Source organism: Eleutherodactylus coqui, chromosome 3 (assembly GCF_035609145.1).
Source record: "Eleutherodactylus coqui strain aEleCoq1 chromosome 3, aEleCoq1.hap1, whole genome shotgun sequence".
NCBI classification, from domain to species: Eukaryota; Metazoa; Chordata; class Amphibia; order Anura; family Eleutherodactylidae; genus Eleutherodactylus; species Eleutherodactylus coqui.
This window is the reverse complement of record NC_089839.1, coordinates 263,254,529-263,275,713: the sequence shown is the minus strand read 5'-3', so window position 1 is coordinate 263,275,713 and position 21,185 is coordinate 263,254,529. Positions and strand designations below refer to the sequence as shown.

At 46.4% G+C, this 21,185-nt stretch overlaps 1 protein-coding gene across 1 annotated transcript in view; it reads right to left on the bottom strand.

The window, feature by feature from the left end:
* Positions 1–21,185, bottom strand: part of PLPPR5 (phospholipid phosphatase related 5) — a 265,407-nt gene that overhangs the window by 38,773 nt on the left and 205,449 nt on the right. The window contains exons 4-5 of the mRNA XM_066594747.1: positions 8,895–9,071; positions 8,456–8,575 (exon numbers count right to left, since the gene is read on the bottom strand). Coding sequence (XP_066450844.1) covers positions 8,456–8,575; positions 8,895–9,071 — 297 coding nt within the window. The remainder of the gene's footprint in view (positions 1–8,455; positions 8,576–8,894; positions 9,072–21,185) is intronic.

Below are 21,185 nucleotides of genomic sequence, written 5' to 3'. Positions count from 1 at the left end.
GAATGATGTGCCCATTCTGAAAGTCTGTCAACTGGGCAAAAGTGGTCTAGGGGTTAATGAACTCTCAACCAGAGGTACACTGCACAAGGATTGCTTCTGTGAGCCTTTTCATAAGGCAATGGGGAAGCAATTTTATAGTCTCTGGTGGCAAGACTCAGTAACTAATCTGTCCACAACTGTAATCATTTGCATATCTGCCTGAGGCATAACTTCATGACGAGTTTTGCAGCAATCCGACATTTCTATCTGTGTTTTTTTTGTTGTCAATGAGTGTATGACACACTTGTAAAATAATATAATAGATACCAAGAAACAGTGCATCCATGGTTGTGGAGCTAAATAATGGGCAGAACTACTATTGTGAACATTCAGTGGGGACTTTGACTGTGAACAGCGTGAGAACGGCATGGAAGGTGAGTATAAGGTCTCACATCGCTGGATTCAGACTGTCAGCTCTTATGATCCCATAAATTTAACTTATGGGGCTAACAGGAGCTGAAAACACCCTTTAAGGCCTTAGTCAGACGGGCGTTTTTTGCCGCGATTTGCGGATCGCATGACGGATGCGCATCCGCAAATCGCGTGACCGGTGCGCGCAAGTCGCCCGCAAATCGCCCGCAAATGTGCTCCTAGCCGCGTTTCATTAGAAACGGGCCGGAGCTGTCCAGCGCATTGCATTCAATGGAGACGGCAATACAGCCGTCTCCATTGAAAGCAATGCGCTGCGGGCGAGCCCGGGATGAATTGTCGGTAAGGGCTTAAATATATAAGCCCTTACCTGCAATGCATCCTAAAATGTGTTAAAATAAAAAAAAATTGCATTCTCACCTTCTGCCTGCAGCTCCGGGCAGCCGTCCTGCAGTGGGTGTGAAGGGGGTGTGAGTCAGACCTGCCCCCTGATTGGCTCAGCGCTGAGCCAATCAGAGGCATGCCTCACTCACACCCATTCATGAATTCATGAATGGATGTGAGTCAGACCTGCCCCTGATTGGCTCAGCGCTGAGAGGCAGCAGTCACTCACCCATTCATGAATTCATGAATGGGTGTGTGAGTGAAACCGGCCTCTGATTGGTCAGGCTGTGACCAATCAGAGCAGATCATTCAGCAGGCGGGGATTTTAAAGCCCCGCCGGCTGAATAGTGCCGAGAAGCAGTTCAGGAGAACTGACAGCGGCCGCGGCTGGACTCCGGCTGCAGCGGAAAGGTGAGTATACAATTTTTTTTTATTTTAACACATTTTAGCATGAATTGCAGGGAAGGGTTTATATATTTAACCCCTTCCCGACAATTAACCCCGCGCACGCCGGCAGCCCATTGCTTTCAATGGAGCGGCTGTATTGCCGCTCCATTGAATTCAATGGGCAAACATCGTTCTTCTCTGCCACAGCTGTTACAGCTGTGGCAGAGAAGAATGATTTGTCTTCTATATGTTCTCAATGGGGTCGGCGCTGCTGCCGCCGGCCCCATTGAGCGCATATAGAGAAGAGAACAGGAATCGCAGATCGCAGGTAGGTGCGATCTGCGATTTTTTGTTCTATAATTTTTCGGAGGAGCGCATAAAAAGCGCTCATGTGTCCGATACCATTGCGAAGCAATGGTTTTAAAAAATCGCCGGACGCATGCGCATGCGCAAATCGCGGCAAAAAACGCCCGTCTGACTAAGCCCTAACACAACAACACCCATTGAAAAGCCGAGAAAAAGTTTTTTGAAACAATTTATTTAAGCCATTAAGGGCTAATGCCCACAGATGGATTATTACTGCACAATTCACAGCCAGACACCCGCCGCAAATTCCTTAGCAACGACCGTCCATAGACATGCAATGTTAAAAGATTCTCCTCTGACCATGAGCAGAAATCAACTAGCGGGGGAGAATCGCAGCATGTTCTATTCTGTGTGGAAAATTGCACGGAAGGCTTCCACTGCAGTCAATGAAAGCCATCTGTCCCGCAATATTTCACGCAGTGGGCACAGTGGAAATCCACGTCATAGCCCAGTGCCAGTGCGTCATGCCATGTACTGCGCATGCTCGCTGGGCGAGACACTCATGGCAATTGGGACAGGTGAGTATAGCATCTCTGGGGGTCGCCAGGTCTGATTCCGTTGCGAGATTTCCCAGTCGAAAACCGATCCAGCCGTGGGCATGAGGCCTAAGTGCCAGGCTAAACTTTGCTAAATATGTAGCTCAGTCTCACTGCCCAGATACACAAACACATGGGCCGCCTGGATGCTGATCCCGACCCTTATGACATTATTACACTGCTAAAAAACTAAAAACTCCTACTGTTTAGAGGAAGTTTCATGAGAGTCCACCTCCCAAGTCCCAGGTAGCGTGCACTAACCCATCTGCCAGCTACTATTCCTCTCCACTACTTATACAGTAGCATCCACCGGCCTCAAACATTCCTAACAGTCATCCAGGGTCCTCTGCCTGAGTTGGCTTCCATCTAGACCCAAGACCTCGATGCTCATCTTAACATCTTCTTTTTGAATTCGTCTATGTTTCCAAATTGCTTTTGTGTAACAATTTACCACATTTTGTAAGTATTGACAGTATGATGCACTTGTTAATTGCACATCAAAAATGCTGCTGAAAACTGTGTGTGTTTTCCTGTGAAACACTGCAGTCATCCGGACATCTGAACGGGCAAGAAAAAGCGAGATTTAGCCACGACTTGGTCCCACCTTACTCTCATTCAGGCTATTTTTGCCCGCATTGCGAGCTGCCGAAAATCGCAATGCCCATCTGGGGTGTTTGTACATCTTCTCTTCCTGCACTAGGGGTTGTACATATTTTAGTGTCATCTTACTTTTGCTACTATTCCCTTTCACCAAGGTCACCCCAGGCTCCTGAAGTGGGGTTACCCTCATCATGGCGATCACCCCGCTTATAGGTAGGCTCTTCTTGTTTTTGAAGGTTCAGGTTAAGGCCTCCTTCCCACGAGCGTGACGGGCTCCGCCGCGTAATATTCCACAGTGAAGCCCGTCACGGCGCCCCCCAGAGACCCCATACTTACCAGCGGATGATAGCGTGAAGACGCTTCCCCGCCCACCGCCGTCGCGTCATGTGACACGCCCACCGCGTCACATGACGCGCCGGCCGCGTCATATGACGCGCGGCGGTAGGCGGGGAAGCGTTTTTTCATGCTATCTTCCGCTGGTTGCAGTGGGAGATAGCGTGAACGGACGGCTTCCATTGACTGCAATGGAAGCCATCAGCGCGTACACCCGCGGCAAATAGAACATGCTGCTGGTGAGAACGGGAGATTTCACGGTGCGTAATTCCGCGGTGGAATTACGCATCGTGAGCATTGTGCTATTAGGTTCAATAGAACCTAATAGCAGGGGGCAACGCAGCGGATTTTTGCCGCGGATTTACGCGGCGTAAATCCGTTCGTGGGAAGGAGGCCTTAGAGTCCCTGTTTTCTAGTTTATACATATATATTTGTGTTACCTGGGTTTATATTGTGTACATAAGTATGCATCTTGTTTGGACGCAGGCTTTACTTTCGGGTCGGACATAACATATTTCATATAATTAGTTTGCTACCAATTTACACATACTAAAAATTAGGACAGTGCCTAAATCAAATGTTTGAATGTTCAATTTCTCACTACTGCAATATGCAAGTCAACCTTGATTAACCCCCGCTTGGTGTAAAAAATATATCAAAGTCTTCCATCCTAGTCCTTTTTACTACTAGTAGGACGCTTCCCAGCATGCAGTATTTCAACATCAATTTGCATTTCTTTCTTCTATCAAAGTATGGAGAAACATATTTCGTCTTTTAACTCTTCTGTATAGGCCACATTTTTCAAGGACATCAAAAGATCATCCCATCTACAGAATTCAGTGCTGGTCCATTGGAACAAATTTCTTTGAGGACACATTTATATTACAATAAACCCAGTGATCTATACAAATAATAATCGATTGTTCTATTGAAAGGTAAGAATAGGGTTGCTTGAGAAGTCTGACACTTAAAATGAGAAGGAACAGAACAAGAAAAAGCCCTTTCTCTGCAGTTTAATGAAGTTGTCTGCTTTAGAAAACCCATTTTCACAAATCTTATTAAGGAATCTGAGTTAATACATTTGGGGTTCCCTGTTCATGACTCTCATCTATTAGGCAGAGCTGAAAACAGCTACACCGAGTACCTCTCGCCCTGGAGCGCCCAACACATACAGGCATTATATGGACAGACCATTCTCATCATGAACCTACATGTCTGACTGCATCACTTTGACCTTTGTGGTATCGTTAGGGAGCTTTTTGTATTCATTGGTGGATATTTATCATTAGTGGATTTTTGATGCCAGTTTTCCGACATGCTTTTTTTCCCTTCTCCAGTTTAATATAATGTAAATGTATCAAATGTTGCACAAGGTAATACATTTTTTGCATCCTTAAATAGGTCTATAGATGTGGAGTCACTTTATGTACCAGGCAACTATTGGAGAAAGATTGTGCCAAATTTTGCGACCCGTTAAGGACTAAGCACTAGAGACGAGCGAGCGTACTCGGTTTTTCCAAGTAACTGACTACTCGGACGAAAAGATTCGGGGGGCGCCGGGAATGAGCGGGGGGTTGCAGAGGGGAGTGGGGGGGGGGAGAAAGAGAGAGAGCTCCCCCCTGTTCCCCACTGCTACCCACTGCTCCACCACGCCGCCCCCTCCCCCCTCCGAATCTTTTCGTCCGAGTAGTCAGTTACTTGGAAAAAGCGGTGCTCAAGTGCAAAAACACCCGAACCGAGTACGCTCGCTCATCTCTACTAAGCAACATAAAGTTACAGCACTTGGTCCTAGGTTTTAATCCTGGCTGATAACAAAAATAGGGCATGGGATTAAAGATCCTGCAATCAAGGTTGGATCTTAGGCTGTTAGTGTTAGCTGGGAACCAGAGTAGAAGACAGAAGCGATTTTTAACCATTTCTGCCTTCTCTCTTGTGGGCCACATATCACTCAATGACTATTATGTAGTGAATAGAAATTGTGAAAGTGTTGCTTCCACTATTTAACCCAGTGATCATGTGACCACTGGGTGCTTCTTGTCACAGCAGAGCTAAGACACCTGCATTATATGGAGCAGGCTCGATCCTCGATCCCCCTCGATCCTCGATGCTTGAAAAGGGCCATACAGTGGCTGAAACGCATTGCATCTGTGTACCGGCTGTTAGACCTCTCTTGTGAGGGATAACATATATTGTCTGATCCATTTGTCTATTACGGAATAAAGTAGATTGTTTTCACTTGCGGTGAAAATTCATCATCTGCACGGAGGATCACCTCTATATATTGACAGGCCATTCTGGGACCCATAGAGAGGAGGTATAAACCCCAAGTCCTTAGGGGAACCTCCCCCTACAGAAGTGAGTACCCCAATTTTTTTCACTTTTGCTCTCTTATTCAGAGGACAGAGCGAGAGTTTTCCTAACCTATTTTTCACACCCAACATCTTGTATATTGGGGGGTTGTTTGTTTTACTTGCATATGCTGGTTTCCACATTCTGTGGATTATAAGAGGACCAGAGTCATCCTGTACATCTATCCAGTCCATTGGGTGCTGTTCTCAGCATATCTCGATCCCCCTGATTGGAAACCCCAAACCTTCATGACAACTGTACGTCATGGAGTGGTAAGGGGTTAATGTTAACGCAAATTGCTTCCAAGTTATTATTATTTCTATGTTTTAGCTAGCAGGGCTGAGTTACTCAAAGATAAATGTCAAATTGCTAAATCTTTATTGTTATATGATCAATTTTTTAAATATGTTTAAATAAACCCTGTACACTTTGGTTTCTCCATCTGCAGCATCGTATCCTGAATGGTGCGTTGCAGCACTACCACCTGCGTCACTAACACCAGTAATAAATGTGCCTCAGTGTTTGTATGTTTTTCGACTGCAGTTTGCTAAAATAACTTTATGCTCTAGAAGACATGAGTGAGAATGAAATAATCATGAGTTCTATATAAGCCTTGCCATTCACTTACCGGCTGCTGTCGGAGTTTTGTAAACATATTTACAGTACACAATGATCATAACCGAAACTGTGTTATATCCTAATAAATCAGATTATTGTATTAAGACTAAAAGAGACATTCACAATGACAGATAATGTGAGTGTCAGTAATGAGAAAGTGATGTCGGAAATACAGAAATCCGATCCAAGAACATAAATGAATACATTTGTATTTTATGGTATTTACAATAATCTGTTCACTCTACAAAAGCAGTAAACATAATTATTTTCAGCGCACACATTTTTCGATATGAACTCACTGTATTAAAGCAACCCTCTTGGACAAACAAAGATGGCCGCACCACTACTCTGACTACCTGATGTACACTGTCCATTAGGGTACATGCGCACAGACTTTTTTTTGGTCTGATTTGTGGACCAAAAATTGGATAGAAATATCATCTATTCATTTGAACAGGTGTATTCCCATGGGCTTTTTTTACTTAGACGAACAGTCTGAGAAAAAAAAGTTGTACCATGTCCTATTCTTGTGCGATAAGAATAGCGCATATCAATGTGAGGTCTCCCGCACATTGGACAGCATACGGATGGCATGTCCGTGTGCTGACTGATATGACTTGTGCCCAAGAATCTCAGGCAAAACTTTTTATTTGTCCATGTACAAGTAGTCTCAGTATTTGTCGGTAGTCTAAGACCCTACATGCTGCTTTGACTGGCCAGTGCTGTTTACATGAGCAGCGTGAAGTGACTTAGACTAATGCCATATACTATTGCACAATGTGCATCAGTTAGTCAGAGAAACAGTGCTCTTGGAATGGCGGAGCACCCCCCGTGTTAATTACTGCGTGGAATCAGTCCCAGAACATGGTTAACTAATGTTGATTGCTTATTATGATGATTGCCTCTTTAAAAATTTCTAAAGAATCCGGGGGTGCGACTTGTGGTGTCTGACTCTCACGATAGTAAAAGAGATACGAGAGCTGGTACAGTTGTGATAGAGCTGATACTGTTGGAAGGTGACAACAAGGTGGAAGAATAGAGCTAGGACTCTATGAGGTCACTGAAGCTGTTTACTAGACCTTTATGAGTTCTCTAAAGTTGATTGTTGTGAACCATCCGGGTATAAGTTGTGGACTGTGTCTCCAAAGGAGGGTCAGCTACAACAACTGAATGGAAAGAAAGACATCTCAAGCCACGGACCCAATATAGCTGTGTTCTACTGGTCAAGTTCTACAGTGAGCAGCAAAACCCCCACCCCAAAAATACTGGTTTCTGCAAGGTTATTCTCACCAAAATCACTCCTGGGGAAGTTTTCATTGAGCCAATTACAGGGCTGACATGGTTTCAGGATGTAACTATGTTGGGCCTCCATGACCCCGATCTTGGCCTGTAACACCTGGTCCTGTCAGTCAGTTAGCCATAGCACCTTCACCAACAGTTCCCATCAGTCAGCTAGCCCTGATACCCTCACTACCAGCCCCACATGCCCTACTGTTGCAGCACACAGCCCCTGAGCCTATTCCTACATACGGACCATGTGAGTATTCTGCAGTAGGCAGTACACGGCCATCCTTGATTGTCCAAGATCGGATGATTGCTTTAGCATTTTGCACACATATTAGTTGAGGGAGGAAGTTTCAAAAAGTTTTCTGCTTACATTTTTCTAACACAAGTCCACATTAAGGCTGCATGCATGTTTGCAACCAATGTTTGTATTGATCTAATGCATCTAAAATCAAAACAGGGAAGTAATTTTGTAGATAGTCCAACTTAAAATTCACTAATTGTTTTATGCAATCAGCTCCTGTGAAGACTCTATATGTCTCCAGGGTTACGCACTGCAAACAAACCCTGTGTATTATCTATACTAGCAGCTATGTCTTTACTCCACTTCTCCTGTCCCTGTCTGTAGATTAGCATGATGTAAGAATGTGGAAGGTGAAGTAACCCATAACTGCAGAATAACACAGATCTGCATAAGATTTGTAAGAACACAATCAAGACTTTTTGCAAAATTGTTTAGTTTTGCTTTAATTATTTTAAATCCATTGGAGCAATAAAATGATTTTACAATATACAAACCCTTAAATAAGACAGTAGGAAGGAAATCCTTTTTTGAAGACTTGCAAGCCTCCTTGCCTCTTTTAGTCTATGAGCTGGAGATCTTAGTACACTGAAATAGACTAGTTGTAGAAGTGCTGAAAAGTCAGCATAGTCATCGTATCCCTGGCAGCCAGTCGGTCTCAAATTACTCAGCTATTCTGCTCAGAGCTGGATTGGCACTGTGCTGGCAGCGGAGAACGGGTAAAGCCGCTTGCCAGCAGCAGTGACATTTACTAAAGAGATATTTAATAAAAAGAAAATCCTTTCAACCAGTTTTTTTTGTGTCAAAATGCTAATTTTTATATTATGAGATCAAAAGTCACTTTCAAAAACCATTGAAATAAGAAAACAGTGAACATCAGGGAACTTACCTTTTCCAAAGGGCTTTCTACCCGAGGAATGCTGATCATTGGCATCTGTGCCAAATTATCAATGGGCGATTTTTCCTGTTCTGCCTGCCGTCCCTTAAAATTGTTAACCACACAGACAACCTGTTGTAAGACAAGCATTCTGTAAGAAACGCTACCCGCTTTACATATGTTTGTGTTTTAGACATTGGGCTGCAGTACATACTGTAGAAGAAAGACCGTTCCATACCGATGATCAAAATAGCCTCTTTTGGTACAATATTTTGCCACCAAGTACTTTATGTTATCCACATAAAGCTCACAACCTCAGGTCTGCAAAGCAAAAATGATACCGAGCCATCATGCTGGCAAACTACTTTTGCTTGGAAACGACAAATTGGGTCTTGTCAATGTGCATTGCAGCTTTATGAAGAATTCACTAAAGATCAGTTTCTATACATACCAAAAACACAGCTATTGATATTCCAATAAGAAACCCGGCTATGACATCTGACCAATGATTGCGATATTCTGCCACTCTGTTTATTCCAGTTAGAAATGCCAGACACATCAAGCCCAGGCATAGGACAGGTTTGGCAAGTCGTGTCCCTTTGGCTTTAATGGTACTGGTAATATACATCTGTGAAATAAAAAATAACATATATTAATGTAGAATTCATGGATAAATGCCATTTTGGTGATCTGTACATGCTAGCCAGAGTGATGAAATGCTGAACTTCAATGTATTCATGGTCTCTTACTGTATTCATTTGATGTGTAATGTAATACCGCATGTCCCTGTAGTAGTATTTGGCGGTGCACAAATTCCCCCACTTAAAGCAGCTAAATTTCCAGTGGTTTCAAAAGCTCAATCTACAGCAATCAGCTGCTTGACTATGAGGAGTATGCATATAGGGAAGTGCTTGCCCTGTTAGGACAACCCCTTTATCCAAGCCACATCAGTACTGCTAATGGCATGAGCTCCAAACAATTATCCTGCTAACAACCAGATCAGTGTTCTCCAACCTGTGGCTCTCCAGGTGTTGCAAAACTGCAAATTTCAGCATGCCCTGCTAACTACAGGTTGTCGGAGCATGCTAGGAATTATAGTCTTGTAAATAGCTGGTGAACCACAGGTAGAAGACGGCTGATCTAGTTGTTAGAGTTGAGAAAACTTTTGAAAAGTGCAGTTTGGTCAGTTCATTAAACTGCGGCAAAAAGTTCAGTTTTGTCCAAATTAGTTTGAATCAAACAGAAGCTTCACCAATACCCCTAAAACTGGTGTATAAAACTGTCTAAGATCATTAAAACTCCTCTTTCCCCTTCTCCATTAGCACTGTTGCCTTGCAGTGCTGGGGTCCTAGGTCCAAATCTGATCAAGGACAATGTATGTTTGAAGAACTCAACACAAACACAGGGGGCACATACAAACTCCATGCAGATGTTGTTCTTGGTCAGATTTGTATCTAGCACCCCAACACTGCAAGGCAACAGTGCTAACGATTGAGCCATATTTGAAGAAGAAGAAAGAGGAGAAATTTCAGTAGGTTCAGTCAAGATGAACCACCCAAGAATCAAGTTAACTCTGGATTGAACTTTTAGCAAAATTCGACCCGAAACAGAGGTGAATCACCATAAACCAGTGCTCAGAGATGATGGCAATGGTCATATATTGGACACTGTAAGTTAAAGCCAGTCATATTTTTATTTATTGCTCCATTGTATCTAAAATGAAAAAGGAAGCAATGTTTTCCTAGCCTACCAATGTATATAAGCATGACGTAGAAGAATAATTGGAGCGTGACTACAAGATTAGATTACACATGGATTAGTTGTTGTTTCTTACCATGGAAGAATATATGTCTGTATAGGATTTGTTTAATTCACTTATTTGACTAGCATTAAAATATAACTTTCATTAAATATGCCTTAAAAATACCTCCATTAGTGAATATCACACATAAGCCAAAATAATACATAATCATTAGAGATGAGCGAACGCGTTCGTCCGAGCTTGATATTCGTGCGAATATTAGGGTGTTCGGGATGTTCGTTATTCGTGACGAACACCATGCGGTGTTCTGGTTACTTTCACTTCCTTCCCTGAGACGTTAGCGCGCTTTTCTGGCCAATTGAAAGACAGGGAAGGCATTACAACTTCCCCCTGCAACGTTTAAGCCCTATACCACCCCCCTGCTGTGAGTGGCTGGCGAGATCAGGTGTTCGCCTAATATAAAAGTCGGCCCCTCCCGCGGCTCGCCTCAGATGCGGTGTGAGTTAGATGAGGGACAGTGCTGTTTATACCGGAGCTGCTGTAGGGAAAGAATTGGTAGTTAGTGTAGGCTTCAAGACCCCCCAAAGGTCCTTATTAGGGCCACTGATAGCTGTGTGTTGGCTGCTGTTAGCAGTGGGATTTTTTTTTTTTTCTCAAAATCGCCTCTGCAGACCGTTGCACCTGGCATTAGGGACAGAAGTGCTGCATAGGCAGGGAGAGTGTTAGGAGTGCGTGTAGCCTTCAAGAACCTCAACGGTCCTTTCTAGGGCCATATTTATCCGTGTGCAGTACTGTCCAGGCTGCTGTTGGCTGTGCTGCATTTTTTTTGGGCTTCTCAAAATCGCCTCTGCAGAGCATTGCACCCTCCATTGATACTGCAGGGAAAGAATTGTATAGGCAGGGCCACAACACAGTTATTATTCATAGAATATACGCAGTGCTGCCTGTTGGTGGGAAAAAACTGAAAACAAATCTATTTGTCCAGCCTGTGTCCGTCCTTACGCCTGTGTAGACGTGTGAGCTGCGTGAAAAACATTGCTAAATCATACGCAGCCAGCTACGCTTTACTGCTGGGTTCGCCATTTGCTTTCCTTAATTGGGAAAAAAAAATACCTGCTCTCCAAGAGTTATAATAACTCTGCTACCCTCACGTTCTGTGACACATAAGCAGGGACACAGCGCAGTTATTAAACTTCGCAGGTTCATTGAATATACGCAGTGCTGCCTGTTGGTGGGAAAAAACTGAAAACAAATCTATTTGTCCAGCCTGTGTCCGTCCTTACGCCTGTGTAGACGTGTGAGCTGCGTGAAAAACATTGCTAAATCATACGCAGCCAGCTACGCTTTACTGCTGGGTTCGCCATTTGCTTTCCTTAATTGGGAAAAAAAAATACCTGCTCTCCAAGAGTTATAATAACTCTGCTACCCTCACGTTCTGTGACACATAAGCAGGGACACAGCACAGTTATTAAACTTCTCAGGTTCATTGAATATACGCAGTGCTGCCTGTTGGTGGGAAAAAACTGAAAACAAATCTATTTGTCCAGCCTGTGTCCGTCCTTACGCCTGTGTAGACGTGTGAGCTGCGTGAAAAACATTGCTAAATCATACGCAGCCAGCTACGCTTTACTGCTGGGTTCGCCATTTGCTTTCCTTAATTGGGAAAAAAAAATACCTGCTCTCCAAGAGTTATAATAACTCTGCTACCCTCACGTTCTGTGACACATAAGCAGGGACACAGCGCAGTTATTAAACTTCGCAGGTTCATTGAATATACGCAGTGCTGCCTGTTGGTGGGAAAAAACTGAAAACAAATCTATTTGTCCAGCCTGTGTCCGTCCTTACGCCTGTGTAGACGTGTGAGCTGCGTGAAAAACATTGCTAAATCATACGCAGCCAGCTACGCTTTACTGCTGGGTTCGCCATTTGCTTTCCTTAATTGGGAAAAAAAAATACCTGCTCTCCAAGAGTTATAATAACTCTGCTACCCTCACGTTCTGTGACACATAAGCAGGGACACAGCGCAGTTATTAAACTTCGCAGGTTCATTGAATATACGCAGTGCTGCCTGTTGGTGGGAAAAAACTGAAAACAAATCTATTTGTCCAGCCTGTGTCCGTCCTTACGCCTGTGTAGACGTGTGAGCTGCGTGAAAAACATTGCTAAATCATACGCACCCAGCTACGCTTTACTGCTGGGTTCGCCATTTGCTTTCCTTAATTGGGAAAAAAAATACCTGCTCTCCAAGAGTTATAATAACTCTGCTACCCTCACGTTCTGTGACACATAAGCAGGGACACAGCACAGTTATTAAACTTAGATAATTCATTCACTAGAGGCAGTGGGGCCTTTCGTTTTCCAAAAAGGGCAAAAATTATATTTGGCCTGCAGTCTTGCGCCAATTTATTTCCTGCCTGGGAAATCTAATCACTGGTAATACAGCATGCTGAGGGGTAGGGGTAAGCCTAGAGGACGTGGACGTGGACGTGGCCGAGGACGCGGAGGGCCAAGTGAGGGTGTGGGCACAGGCCAAGCTCCTGATCCAGGTGTGTCGCAGCTGTCTGCTGCGCGATTAGGAGAGAGGCACGTTTCTGGCGTCCCCACATTCATCGCCCAATTAATGGGTCCACGCGGGAGACGGTTATTAGAAAATGAGCAGTGTGAGCAGGTCCTGTCCTGGATGGCAGAAAGTGCTTCGAGCAACCTATCGTCTACCCGCAGTTCTGCGCCGTCCACTGCTGCCAATCCGAATCCTCTGTCTGCTGCTCCTCCTTCCTCCCAGCCTCCTCAGTCCACTACAATGACACCTGCTCAGGAGCGGGAACACTCCCAGGAACTGTTCTCGGGCCCCTGCTTAGATTGGGCAGCAGCGGTTCCTCTCCCACCAGAGGAGTTTATCGTCACTGATGCCCAACCATTCGAAAGTTCCCGGGGTCCGGGGGAAGAGGCTGGGGACTTCCGCCAACTGTCTCAACAACTTTCTGTGGGTGAGGAGGACGATGACGATCAGACACAGTTGTCTTGCAGTGAGGTAGTAGTAAGGGCAGTAAGTCCCAGGGAGCAGCGCACAGAGGATTCGGAGGAAGAGCAGCAGGACGATGAGGTGACTGACCCCACCTGGTGTGCAACGCTTACTCAGGAGGACAGGTCTTCAGAGGGGGAGTCAAGGGCATCAGCAGGGCAGGTTGCAAGAGGCAGTGCGGTGGCCAGGGGTAGAGGCAGGGCCAGACCGAATAATCCACCAAGTGTTTCCCAAAGCGCCCCCTCGCGCCATGCCACCCTGCGTAGGCCGAGGTGCTCTAAGGTCTGGCAGTTTTTCACAGAGACGCCTGACGACCGACGAACAGTGGTGTGCAACCTTTGTCGCGCAAAGCTCAGCCGGGGAGCCAACACCAACAGCCTCACCACCACCACCATGCGCAGACATATGATGGCCAAGCACCCCGCAAGGTGGGACAAAGGCCGTTCACCGTCTCCGGTTTGCACCCCTGCCTCTCCCCCTGTGCCCCAACCTGCCACTGAGATGCAACCCCCCTCTCAGGACACAGGCACTACCGCCTCATGGCCTGCACCCACACCCTCATCTCCGCTGTCCTCGGCCCCATCCAGCAGTGTAGTTCAGCGCACCGTTCAGCCGTCGCTTGCGCAAGTGTTCGAGCGCAAGCGCAAGTACGCCGCCACGCACCCGCACGCTCAAACGTTAACCGTCCGCATCGCAAAATTCATCAGCCTTGAGATGCTGCCGTATAGGGTTGTGGAAACGGAGTCCTTCAAAAGTATCATGGAGGCGGCGGCCCCGCGCTACTCAGTTCCCAGTCGCCACTACTTTTCCCGATGTGCCGTCCCAGCCCTGCACGACCACGTCTCCCGCAACATTGTGCGCGCCCTCACCAACGCGGTTACTGCCACGGTCCACTTAACTACGGACACGTGGACAAGCACAGGCGGGCAGGGCCACTACATCTCCCTGACGGCACATTGGGTGAATTTAGTGGAGGCTGGGACAGAGTCAGAGCCTGGGACCGCTCACGTCCTACCCACCCCCAGAATTGCGGGCCCCAGCTCGGTGCTGGTATCTGCGGAGGTGTATGCTTCCTCCACTAAAGCACCCTCCTCCTCCTCCTCCTCCTCTGTCTCACAATCAAGATGTGTTAGCAGCAGCATGTCGCCAGCAGTCGGTGTCGCGCGGTGTGGCAGCACAGCGGTGGGCAAGCGTCAGCAGGCCGTGCTGAAACTACTCAGCTTAGGCGATAAGAGGCACACGGCCCACGAACTGCTGCAGGGTCTGACACAGCAGACCGACCGCTGGCTTGCGCCGCTGAGCCTCCAACCGGGCATGGTCGTGTGTGACAACGGCCGTAACCTGGTGGCGGCTCTGCAGCTTGGCAGCCTCACGCACGTGCCATGCCTGGCCCACGTCTTTAATTTGGTGGTTCAGCGGTTTCTGAAAAGCTACCCACGCTTGTCAGACCTGCTCGTAAAGGCGCGCCGGCTCTGCGCACATTTCCGCAAGTCCCACACGGACGCTGCCACCCTGCGCACCCTGCAACATCACTTTAAGCTGCCAGTGCACCGACTGCTGTGCGACGTGCCCACACGGTGGAACTCTACGCTCCACATGTTGGCCAGGCTCTATGAACAACGGAGAGCTATAGTCGAATACCAACTCCAACATGGGCGGCGCAGTGGGAGTCAGCCTCCTCAATTCCTTTCAGAAGAGTGGGCCTGGTTGGCAGACATCTGCCATGTCCTTGGTAATTTTGAGGAGTCTACCCAGGTGGTGAGCGGCGATGCTACAATCATTAGCGTCACCATTCCTCTGCTATGCATCTTGAGAAATTCCCTGCAAACCATAAAGGCAGCTGCTTTGCGCTCGGAAACGGGGGTGGGGGAAGACAGTATGCCGCTGGATAGTCAGGGCACCCTCCTGTCTATTTCTCAGCGCGTACAGGAGGAGGAGGAGGAGCATGAGGAGGATGAGGAGGAGGGGGAAGAGACAGCTTGGCCCGCTGCTGACGGTACACCGGCTGATTGCCTGTCATCCTTTCAGCGTGTATGGCCTGAGGAGGAGGAGGAGGAGGAGGAGGATCCTGAAAGTGATCTTCCTAGTGAAGACAGCCATGTGTTGCGTACAGGTACCCTGGCACACATGGCTGACTTCATGTTAGGATGCCTTTCTCGTGACCCTCGCGTTGCACGCATTCTGGCCACGACGGATTACTGGGTGTACACACTGCTCGATCCACGGTATAAGGAGAACCTGCCCACTCTGATTCCCGAAGAGGAAAGGGGTTCGAGAGTGTTGCTATACCACAGGACCCTTGCGGACAAGCTGATGGTAAAATTCCCAGCCGACAGCGCTAGTGGCAGAAGGCGCAGTTCCGAGGGCCATGTTGCAGGGGATGTGCGTAGATCGAGCAGCATGTACATCCCAGGCAGTGCAACAGTCTTTAAGGGCCTGGCCAGCTTTATGGCTCCCCACCAAGACTGTGTCACCGCTCCCCAGTCACGGCTGAGTCGGCGGGAGCACTGCAAAAGGATGGTGAGGGAGTACGTAGCGGATCGCACGACCATCCTTGGTGACGCCTCTGCCCCCTACAACTACTGGGTGTCGAAGCTGGACACGTGGCCTGAACTAGCCCTGTATGCCCTTGAGGTGCTTGCTTGTCCTGCGGCTAGCGTGTTGTCGGAGAGGGTGTTTAGTGCGGCTGGGGGAATCATCACAGATAAGCGTAGCCGCTTGTCAACCGACAGTGCCGACAGGCTAACACTCATCAAGATGAACAAAGGCTGGATTTCCCCAGACTTCTGTTCTCCACCAGCGGACAGCAGCGATACGTAAGCAATACGTAGGCTGCACCCGCGGATGGAAGCTACGTTCTCTCTCACCATCCAAAACGGGGACATTTCTGCTTCATCAATCTGTGTCTAATATTCCTCCTCCTCCTCCTCCTGCTCCACCTCCTGAAACCTCACGTAATCACGCTGAACGGGCAATTTTTCTTAGGGCCACAAGGCTCACTCAAATAATTTTTCAGAACAATTTTTATAAGTTTCAATGCGCTTAAAAGCATTGGAACTTTAACTTGAACCAATTTTTCGTTACACTGGGCTGCCTCCAGGCCTAGTTACCACTTAAGCCACATTAACCAAAGCGATTAATGGGTTTCACCTGCCCTCTTGGCTGGCCATGGCCAATTTTTGGGATGTACATTAGTACTGTTGATACAGCAATTTGTGTGGGCCCTCGCCTACAGTGTAATCAAATTAATTTTTAGCCCACCTGCATTACAGCTGACGTTACCTCAGCTGTGTTGGGCAATGCAATGGGATATTTTTGTGTACCGCCGGTGGGTTCCAGGGAGCCACCCATGCTGTAGGTGCACACTGAGTTTTTAATACATCTGTACACTTCTAAAGAACCCGTCTGACCGGGGCATGCAGTGTGGGCCGAAGCCCACCTGTATTACGCACGACATTACTACCTCAGCTGTGTTGGGCAATGCAATGGGATATTTCTATGTACCGCCGGTGGCTTCCTGGCACCCACCCAGGCAGTGGGTCCACAGGGAGTTAAACCTACATGTGTCCACTTGTAAAGAATCCCAGTCTGACTGGGGCATGCAGTGTGGGCCGAAGCCCACCTGTATTACGCACGACATTACTACCTCAGCTGTGTTGGGCAATGCAATGGGATATTTCTGTGTACCACCGGTGGGTTCCAGGGAGCCACCCATGCTGTGGGTCGACAGGGACTTCACAATAGGGAGTTGTACCTGCCTGTGTCTATGAATTAAAAAGCCCGGTCTGACTGGGGCATGCAGACACCTTGACAGAATGAATAGTGTGTGGCACATAGGTTCCCCATTGCTATGCCCACGTGTGCAGCTCCAGATGGCGGTGGCACAGGATTCTATTTCTCATTGCTTCTGTACAGCATTGTGGGCTATCGCTCCGCCACTTTTAAAGAGGGTCGCTGCCTAGCCGTGCCAACCTCTGCAGTGTATGCCTGCGGTCCCTCGTCATGGCAGACGCAATTCTAAATAGACATGAGCGTGGTGTGGCATGAGGGCAGCTGAAGGCTGCGCAGGGACACTTTGGTGTGCGCTGTGGGGGGGAGGGGGTGCGGTTGGGCAGCATGTAACTCAGGAGAAGTGGCAGTGGAGTGTCATGCAGGCAGTGATTGTGCTTTGTTGGAGGTAGTGTGGTGCTTAGCAAAGGTATGCCATGCTAATGAGCGCTTTTCAGAAGTAAAAGTTGTTGGGAGGGGGGGGGGGCCCACTCTTGCCGCTATTGTGGCTTAATAGTGGGACCTGTGAACTTAGGATGCAGCCCAACATGTAGCCCCTCGCCTGCCCTATCCGTCACTGTGTCATTCCCATCACTTTCCTGAATTGCCCAGATTTTCACACATGAAAACCTTAGCGAGCATCGGCAAAATACAAAAATGTTCTGGTCGCCCATTGACTTCAATGGGGTTCGTTGTTCGAAACGAACCCTCGAGCATCACGGGAAGTTCGTTACGAATAACGAACACCCGAACATTTTGGTGTTCGCTCATCTCTAATAATCATTGATAAATATACTGTGTGGATGTTGTACCTAATAGGTACAGAAGGGTATGATGCTATCCCTATTGTCACCCTATAATGAAACCCTGCCTAGAATGCAGGATATGTGCCATATTGTATCAGAACCTCCTCAAAATATACCTAATTACATCCTATGTAGGATAGGGGAGAAATTATACTCAAAATTAATAAGCAAAAATACCATGCACTAAAAAAGTGCACAGAGAAACCATACAAACGTCCAAAATTTCTAGTAATAGTCTGACGCTTACTGTTGTATAGACAATTGTTTTCAGCAGTCATCTCATTGTCATTATTATGAAAGCTACAAATTACAATTAAAGGTAGCTTGATTCAGACATCACTGCACAGAATATTATCTTATTGCATTAAGAAGCTATTGTTCTCTTATGTTAACACAAAACCCATTGTAAAATAAGTGTAAATAGATCACTGGTCAACACTGAAATTGTTACTGACTTAAGGCCCATTGAGACACAATGATTATCGCTCAGAAGATGGCTTTTGAGCGATAATCGTTGCGTGTAAATGGGCCCATCTTTCATTTTTCTGCCAGATGATGAATTTCAGTTCGGCATGAAATCCATTGTTCGACGGAAGAGCTGATAAGACGTACCGCACGCTGTGTTCTGCCCAGGGAGCGCTGATTAGATTGTCTCAGCTGTCAGTCCTGCGGCAGAACAGAAGGAATTTATTTGGAGAACAGCGGGTGGTCTGTTCTCTGAATACAGCTCCTGGTGGCTCACACGCTACTAATTGGTACTAATAAGCATTAGTACCAAGTAGTAGTTCATTCAAAATGATCGCTCAAAAGCCATCTTTTGAGTGATCATCTTTGAATTTAAAGGGGTTGTCCCGCGCCGAAACGGGGGTTTTTTTTTTTCAACCCCCCCCCCCCCGTTCGGCACGAGACAACCCCGATGCAGGGACCTAAAGAAAGCTTACCGGAGCGCTTACCTTAATCCCCGCGCTCCGGTGACTTCTATACTTACCGGTGAAGATGGCCGCCGGGATCCTCTTCCTCCGTGGACCGCAGCTCTTCTGTGCGGTCCATTGCCGATTCCAGCCTCCTGATTGGCTGGAATCGGCACGTGACGGGGCGGAGCTACACGGAGCCGGCATCCTGCACGAGAGGCTCCATAGAAGAAAGCAGAAGACCCGGACTGCGCAAGCGCGGCTAATTTGGCCATCGGAGGCCGAAAATTAGTCGGCACCATGGAGACGAGGACGCCAGCAACGGAGCAGGTAAGTATAAAACTTTTTATAACTTCTGTATGGCTCATAATTAATGCACAATGTACATTACAAAGTGCATTATTATGGCCATACAGAAGTGTATAGACCCACTTGCTGCCGCGGGACAACCCCTTTAAGTGAACCTTTAAATAGGTCCTAATCTGTAGTATCTTGGTGTGCTGAACAGAAATATGACCATTAAAATGTTTTATTTTGAGGATATTTTATATAGTTCCTTTTCTGTGTTTCACCATGTAAATGCATCCAGTAGGACTGTAACAACATCCTTATAATTACAGTTACACTTACAGTTTAAGCTAGACAGCAGGCGTATGTTTACAGGACCTGTGATGAGGTCACCATAATGTGATCAGTCACTGTCTCTGAGCTCATTACCTCACACTTAACCGCAACATAACCAGTACACCATGTTAACTCCCACAGTACCAGTGTACGTATCAACACCTAATAACTAGTGTATAATATAAAGCCCAGTCGGAAAGTTTGAGCATTTAGAATATTTCACACTTCGTGGGATACAGTTTAAGCTACTCTTACATAAAACTGTTATTATTTTATTCATTTAGTTACAATACAGAACACATGCCTCAAAAGTGCATTAATACCGTGGACAATTTTTGCTATATTTGTGAGGAAGTGACATTTGCCAACTGGAAGAAAAGTATCACAAGGGGTACCACAAGGCTCTGTCCTAGGCCCAGTGTTGTTTAACATTTTTATAAATGATCTGAAGGAGGGAATTGATGGGAAACTGATCAAATTTGCTGAGGACACAAAGCTAGGTGGGATAGCTAACGCTAGGGAAGAGAGAGAGAGGGTTCAAAAAGATCTAGAAATCTTGAACAGTGAGCAGCGACTAACAGAATGGTATTTAACAAGAAGAAATGCAAAGTTCTACATTTGGGCAAGAAAAATGAAAAAAGCACATACAGAATAGGAGGAATTGGGCTAAGCAGCAGCACATGTGAAAAAGACTTGGGTATACTAATAGATCATAGACTGAACATGAGTCAACAATGTGATGCAGCAGCCAAAAAGGCAAAGACAATTCTGAGATGTATTAAGAGAAGCATAGAGTCTAGATCATGTGAGGTAATTATCTCTCTCTTCTCTTCCTTAGTCAGACCTCATCTGGAATACTGTGTCCAGTTCTGGGCACCCCACTTTAAAAAAGACATAGACAAACTAGAGCAAGTTCAGAAAAGAGTTACCAAGATGGTGAGCGATCTGCCAAACATGTCCTATGAGGAACGGAAATGTTTAGCTTGCAAAAAATAAGGCTGAGAGGAGAGTTAATAGCTGTCTACAAATATCTGAAGGGCTATCAAAATGCAGAGGGATCAACCCTATTCTCATTTGCATGAGGAAAGACTAGAAGCAATGAGATGAAAAAGAAAGGGAGCAGACACAAATTAAATATTAGAAAAAAAATTTCTGACAGTGAGGGTGATCAATAAGTGGAACAGGTTACCACAAGAGGTGGTGAGTTCTCCTTCAATAGAAATGTTCAAACAAAGGCTGGACAGACAACTGTCTGGGATGATTTAGTGGATCCTGCACTGATTAGGGGTTGGACCCAATGACCCTGGAGGTCCCTTTCAACTCTAACTTTCTATGATTACTCCTCAAGTGAAGAAGGCATATCATCTTTACTCTGGATGCAAGATTCGTGACCAAGACAAGCCTTGAGCCCCACATATATGCTGTGCTATACGTACAACAGAGCTTTCACAGTGGTTGAATGGCAAAAGACCATCAATGCTCTTTGCAGTCCCCATTGTATAGAGAAAGCCAAGCAACCACACAAATGACTGTTACTTCTGCTTCGTTACTCCTCTTTACAGCAGGATAATGAAGCAATAGACGTTGAGAATACTCTACCACCAACATTCAGTCTGCATTGAGAACAGTTCGATGGGATATACAAAAGGATAGCCGAGCAAGGGAATTGCACTACTTGCAGAAGGACTGGAGCAGTTGGAGAGAAGAATATCCAGCACCCAGCTCTGGTCGAGGCTCACAAAATCTTGCAACCACCTCTTCACATCAAACTAGAATGATGAAGAACTTCGTGAAAGCCATGGACCATACTTCACCTGCTTTCCAATACCTTCATGAAAACTTCCCTCGA